The sequence below is a fragment of the Leptodactylus fuscus genome, chromosome 4, assembly GCF_031893055.1.
Source record: "Leptodactylus fuscus isolate aLepFus1 chromosome 4, aLepFus1.hap2, whole genome shotgun sequence".
Classification (NCBI taxonomy): domain Eukaryota; kingdom Metazoa; phylum Chordata; class Amphibia; order Anura; family Leptodactylidae; genus Leptodactylus; species Leptodactylus fuscus.
In genome coordinates, this window is record NC_134268.1 from 103,260,466 (window position 1) to 103,267,822 (window position 7,357).

At 41.3% G+C, this 7,357-nt stretch overlaps 1 protein-coding gene across 2 annotated transcripts in view; it reads right to left on the reverse strand.

The window, feature by feature from the left end:
• ATP9B (ATPase phospholipid transporting 9B (putative)) overlaps positions 1-7,357 on the reverse strand; it is a 249,056-nt gene that overhangs the window by 80,813 nt on the left and 160,886 nt on the right. For both annotated transcript variants that reach the window (XM_075270907.1, XM_075270906.1), the window contains exon 12: positions 4,361-4,521. In XM_075270907.1, coding sequence (XP_075127008.1) covers positions 4,361-4,521 — 161 coding nt within the window. The remainder of the gene's footprint in view (positions 1-4,360; positions 4,522-7,357) is intronic.

A 7,357-nucleotide genomic window follows, 5' to 3' on the forward strand; every position in this document is an offset into this window, starting at 1 on the left:
CTACTGCTGTTTTTTCCCAATTTCACCACATTCCGAAATTTTTCAAGCTTCCAAATGCAATAAACAATAAATTCCGCCATTGTGAAATACAATTTATCCTGCAAAAGTCAGCTGAAAAATAAAAAAAGTTATCCTTCAGATAGATTATGTATAGTAGATTGGTGGGTTGTCAATGTACCATACCCCCACTGATCAGCTGTGCTGCCGCTGCGCTATGCCAGAACCAGCACAGCTTCATATACGTTGTAACAGCTGGGGGAGTTACTATAAGCTCAGTCTCATTCAGGTTAATAAGAATATGAATAAACAACAAAAAGAAAATGACTGGCTTTTCTATATGTATATTTGAGAAAGGCACCAAGACTTTTTTTCTCACTACAAAATCTTATTGTGACATTGCTGTCCATAGGAAACACATTAAGTTGCTTGAAAATCGCTGTAAAGTCGCCACAATCGAGTGACTGTCTAGTCATTTCTTTTAAATACTACGTGCCAGAATTTTACAGCAGTTTTAGAGCTACTTTTTAACGGAATTGTGTAACATAAAAGTTATTTGGAAATCTCTTAAATTTATCATCAAATATCTAATTCCAGCAAAGTTTAAAGCTAGCCATACACATTAGATTTTTGTCACCCGAAAAAGTCAACTTAGGTCATGAAAAGGCTGCATACCAAAAAGAAGATCAGCCATACTGGATACTATGGAGCAGTTTGTTCGTGGGATTTCTTGTTACTAACAATTCCATCAATGAGTGGACAGCTGCATTACGGTCATCCAAAATCTAGTTTTAAATAATAGTTTAAAAGGGTTTTCCCATGAACATAAGCATATTTAACTCCTTTCTGCCAGAGCCATTTTTCATTTTTTTACGCACAGCTTCCAAAAGCCATAACTTTTTACAATTTCATATTCACAGAGCCATATGAGGGTTAATTTTTGTGAGACAAATTGTACTTTGTAATGGTACCATTTAATATTCTGTACAGGGAAGCTGGAAAAAAAAATTCTGAATGGGGTAGAATTAAAGAAAAATTGCATTTATGCATTGTTTGACATACCCATAAGATAATCACACAAATGCATGCTACCTGTATTCCGTGAGTTGAAATGATACCAAATTTATGTTTTTGTTACGTTTTAGCACATTCAAATAATCCAAAACCTTTATTTTATTTTTTTAATTTGGAGTCGCCATATTCTGACACCCATAACTTTTTTATATTTTCATATATGGGGCATCTTTTTGCAAGGCCAGTGCTTTGATCAATTTTTATTTAAATTTTATGGGAGGCGAAATGGCGAATAAACAACAGTTCAGATCTTCTGAATTTTTTTTCCCCACTATGGTGTTTGCTGTATGGGAAAATTATTTTTGCAGGTCTGGCATTTTTAGACGCGGAGATGCACAATTTAAGTTTTTGTTTATTTATTTTTATTTAAAATTTGAATTGAACGTGATTTGAACGTATACATCTTTTATTTATTTTTTAAGAACTTCTATTTATTAACGGTTTTATTCGTTCCCCTAGGGGACTTGAACCTGCAGTCTTTTGATAGCTTGTCATAGAGCTCCCAGCTGTAATGGGAACAGTATGGCACCCGTGATCTTCACGTGTGGGATCTGTCCTCAAAGGCAAATGTACAGGGGCGGTAGGGAAATTTAGGGGCTAATAACATAAAGCAATGCCAGTAATCAGAGTGAACTTTAATTGTGGGCAATAGCAATAGAGCTCCCAAGACCTGGCAGCTATGATGGCCATTCTGCTTCAGTGTCTGCCATGTTTAAAGACCTATCTGCACTATTACATTCGATGTTGGGAATGGGTTAAATTTATAGACAATTTAAAGGTAAAATTTTTTGCAAACATAAATAATTAAAATTTTATTCTGAGTTTTAAAGAGTTTCTCTAACCGTCTTAGCAGTGACAGTCTGCTGTCTTTATCAGATGGCAATGAATACGACCATGAATGTGGAAACTTTCTATGGTCTGAGACTCACAGCCACAAATTCTTGTGAACAGGTTATTAGGCACAGATAGTGTATGCATAAAATGATAACACAGTCACAATAATGGAAATCATGGCTGATTTTTTTTTTTTTTTTGACAATGCAAGACCAAAGAAAGTTCCTACATTTATTGATGTATACAAATTAAAACAGATTCTCAGAACCTGTTCACAAGGAGGAATTCGCTGCAGATTTGGATGTGGATTTTGCCCACGAATCCGGTGCAGCTTCCTTCTGGAATCTGCTTCCCATTGTTGGGAGGCAGAGATCATAGCAGGATGTGGAAAAAAAAGAAGCATCCTGCTCGATCGTGCCATGGATTCCGCGGCTTGTTCAGCCAGGGAGACTGCAGCTCAAGACTACCTCCTGATTGGGTCCATTCATCTGGGTCTAATCAGGAGCGGGATGCTGCGACAGAATGCTGATGCACTGCATCCCGTCATGGCTAGAATGCGGCGAAAAATTAAGAGAACTCCTCTTCATTTTCCGCCATGTGAACAGACCCTAAGATAGATAAAATCTGTAACATTTTTTTAAAAAAATTTAATTACATTTTTAATTGTCTACAAATGTAAATATACACTCACCGGCCACTTTATTAGGTATACCTGTCCAACTGCTCGTTAACACTTAATTTCTAATCAGCCAATCACATGGCGGCAACTCAGTGCATTTAGGCATGTAGACATGGTCAAGACAATCACCTGCAGTTCAAACCGAGCATCAGTATGGGGAAGAAAGGTGATTTGAGTGCCTTTGAACGTGGCATGGTTGTTGGTGCCAGAAGGGCTGGTCTGAGTATTTCAGAAACTGCTGATCTACTGGGATTTTCACGCACAACCATCTCTAGGGTTTACAGAGAATGGTCCGAAAAAGAAAAAACATCCAGTGAGCGGCAGTTCTGTGGGCGGAAATGCGTTGTTGATGCCAGAGGTCAGAGGAGAATGGCCAGACTGGTTCGAGCTGATAGAAAGGCAACAGTGACTCAAATAGCCACCCGTTACAACCAAGGTAGCCAAAAGAGCATCTCTGAACGCACAGTACGTCGAACTTTGAGGCAGATAGGCTACAGCAGCAGAAGACCACACCGGGTGCCACTCCTTTCAGCTAAGAACAGGAAACTGAGGCTACAATTTGCACAAGCTCATCGAAATTAGACAATTGAAGATTGGAAAAACGTTGCCTGGTCTGATGAGTCTCGATTTCTGCTGCGACATTCGGATGGTAGGGTCAGAATTTGGCGTCAACAACATGAAAGCATGGATCCATCCTGCCTTGTATCAACGGTTCAGGCTGGTGGTGGTGGTGTCATGGTGTGGGGAATATTTTCTTGGCACTCTTTGGGCCCCTTGGTACCAATTGAGCATCGTTGCAACGCCAAAGCCTACCTGAGTATTGTTGCTGACCATGTCCATCCCTTTATGACCACAATGTACCCAACATCTGATGGCTACTTTCAGCAGGATAATGCGCCATGTCATAAAGCTGGAATCATCTCAGACTGGTTTCTTCAACATGACAATGAGTTCACTGTACTCCAATGGCCTCCACAGTCACCAGATCTCAATCCAATAGAGCATCTTTGGGATGTGGTGGAACGGGAGATTCGCATGATGGATGTGCAGCCGACAAATCTGCGGCAACTGTGTGATGCCATCATGTCAATATGGACCAAAATCTCTGAGGAATGCTTCCAGCACCTTGTTGAATCTATGCCACGAAGAATTGAGGCAGTTCTGAAGGCAAAAGGGGGTCCAACCCGTTACTAGCATGGTGTACCTAATAAAGTGGCCGGTGAGTGTAGTTACGATCATGGGAAAACCCCTTTTAGCTATATCGCTACTCACTTTACTTGCAGCGATTTTGAAGAGATTTTCAAGGTGTTCAGTACATTTCAAGTGATGAAACAAGTGTTTTTTTTATTTTTACTTTAGGTATAGCTCTAACCTAGGAAACAACTTCAGTCAGATTAAATTCACAATACTATTTCACCATTTCAGATGATCCATATACATTTATTGTTGGCTTGATACAGCAGCACTATATCTTTGACATTGAGATACACATTAACAGTATTTTATACTGCAATGTTAACATCAGCTTATAAATACACTAACATTAGACCGTGTATTAGATATCCTGACTAGTCTAGTAAAATGAACAATGCACAGAAATACAACAGTATTGCTTTCTGCAGTGCGATCCTTCAGGAATCAGCAGATTTGCTGGCACTTTCTCACTCAGCTTCCTGATAAGATCAATTTCCTTCACAATGTGAGCCAAGTATATATATCAAAAATGCAACATTCAGTGAAATTAGACATCCCTGTTTTTCTTCTCTACAAATATACCTTATCGGAATGATGTAGGAAAATAACAAGAGGAACCGGAACAGGTAGCGATACCATGGGCCAACAAACCCTTGCAAGGTTACCATTACGACAGAGAGAGCCACCAGAGCCAGAAATAATGCCTTCGTCAACTGGTTCAGTTCCAGATCCAAGAGGCCCACCTGTGCAAAGACAGCAAAACAAAAAATTCAGTGTACCATTAAATACACTAATATGTAGCACCTTAAGAATGTGAATATTACTCTTTAATAGTCTGTAATAATATTGCATTGTCTGTAATCATTCAAGAGAGGAAATGTTAGCATAGATTGTTCCTTTCAGGACTTACAAAGCATTATGGGTATTGCTATTCTATAATGTGGTAAAAAAAAAACAAAAAAACAATAACACAAACAAATAAAAACAAAACAGCTTTTGTAACTTCTCTTACAAAATCTACTTAATTCAATAGTCACAGAAAGCACTTCAAGGTGATAGACTCCCCTTAGAGCACAAGCAGACCTGAAACTCTGGATTCAAAGTAAGTTTTTCACAGTCATGCTGTTGCAGGCAACATACAACAACAACTTAAAGGGGTTATCCAAGCAAAAATGGACAACCCATTTAAATTTTAAACAGGCCGGGGGCAGTAAAAAAAAATAAAAATAAATTTACATTCACCTTTCCACGGTGCTCTGATGCCTCGTTGCATGGTCCGGTCTTCTCGGTCCCGTGCTGACGTGTGGTGGAAGTCCCAGCCACATGTGACTGTTGAGGCCAATCAGCGGCCTCAGCAAAGGGCACATAATGTCACTACCTGTGACATCACAAGTCTCTTCCTGAAGTCTGCTGAGGCCACTGATTGGCCTCAATGGTCACGTGACTGCTGAGGCCAATCAGCGGCTTCAGCAGAAGGGATCCATGACGTCACAGTGAGTGAACAGTTTCACTCTGAGAAGACACCGGAGCAGAAGGACCGGGATGCAACGGAAGAACACCAGAGCATGAAGCACAGGTATGGTTGTTCTGTTGTTATTTTTTTACCTCCCCTGGTTGTTCAGGCATTAAAAAGAATGCCTGGACAACCTCTTTAACCACTTCAGTACCAGGCCAATTTGTGGTCCAGGACCAGACACATTTTAGGTTTATTTTGTATAAAATGTATTATTATATTATTATGTGCGGTTTTGAGGGCTGTAACATTTTTCCCGTATGTCTCAGTCAACTAATTTTTGCGTCTTTTTTCGGGGACACATAGGGCTTTATTTTTATGTTATCTTTATTTTCGAATGAGTTTTAATTTTTTTTTATATCTGGGAAAATATAAACAAAATAGGAGGGAAATTGTGTCTGGTTTTCAATTTTTTTTATTTTTTTATTTAATAACACAAAGTGTCACTGAAAAACCTTATAATATAGTTTTTCCTCTCCGTTACGGTAATTTTTATTTTGTATGGTGTCGTCGAGGGTGGGGCTATAACCTTTAATAACGGCGTTTTATTAGCGTATTATTTATTTATTTTTTATTATTATTTTATTTACATTTTTTTAAAACTTTTTTATTATATATATTTTTTTTTTTTTTCAGATTGTGTCCCCATAAGGTAATAAGAGACCTTTGGGGACATCTGATCACTTATTTTTTTGTACTGGAGGCTGATTTCTCCTATAACTGGGGCTGCTACATTTAACCTCAGATACAGGAGGAATCCAGCCTCCTGCACACTGTATATACAGCTTACTGAGCTGATCTGGGGTCCTGTAGGACCCAGCAGCACTGGTAAGACTCTGCTCCCAGCGGATCACGTGTCCGCCGGGTCAGAGGGCAGCTGAATTATGGCTGCGCCCATAGCTGTGTATACAGCGCTCATTGAGCGCTGTATACACAGCGATCGAGAAGGCAGGGGAGGTAATAAATCTGCCCTGTCTTCTCTCTGGGAGCTCTGGCTGAAGTTACAGGTACGTCCTGTCAGAACTAGGCAACCACTTCCCGGACGTATATACTCTATGGGCGGTCTGGAAGTGGTTAACAAATGGTCAATACCATATCCCTTGTTTATATTATGTGGTGCTATTCACTTAGGGGGCGCTCACACTACCCTTGCTGTCTTCCATCACAGGATGACAGTAACGGACATTAAACTGTTGCAGAGAACGGTCACAGACTGATTCTGCGTTAGTCCCCATTGACAGTAATGTAAACCACATGAAGCTAGCTTCTGTTATGTTTGTTTACTTTTGTAACAGAAGATAAAGCCTGCATGAAGGACTCCCATTTCAATGGGAGCACCGAGCATTCTAACTCAGCTGACTCCGGAACTCAAATAGAAATGAATGGTGAAGTGTGAGTGCTTCCTGACCACCACTTCCTTCAGGAAGGAGAACAAAAATTCCCTGTTCTCTTGATCAGTGGGGGCCTAAGCAAAACACCACCAAACTTCACAGTATCTCAGTCCTGTGGATAGGAAGATACCGTATTTTTCGGACTATAAGACGCACTTTTTTTCCCCAAAATTTGGGGGGAAAAGAAGGGTGCGTCTTATAGTCTGAATGTGGCGCCTGGCATCCGCTCTAATAGAGAGGCGGAAGCCGGCAAGTGATAGACGCCGGGGCCTGAGACATCGCTGCGCTCCTCTGCCCTGCATGAAGCCAGCAGCGGCAGCGGCGATGCTATTCCGCTCCTCCGTCCCCCCGCCGCTGGCTTCAGGCAGGGCAGAGGAGCGATGTCTCAGGCCCCGGCACCTGTGCTGGCGTCTATCCCTCGCCGGCATCCGCCTCTCTAGTACAGCGGATGCCGGGTCAGTATCGGTGGCCCCTTCTCCCCCGGGGCCGGTCCCCACCGGCCCCGTACCTGTGAAGTTGCAGGCCGGCTCCTGCGCGGCGATATCGCAAGAGCCGACCTGTTCGGGTGACAGCCGGAAGCCTAATGAGGCTCCCCGGCCTGTCACTGCTATATATTAGTATTGCGGCTGGGTCTATGACCAGCCGTAATACTAATAGACAGAATGTCCCATAGAC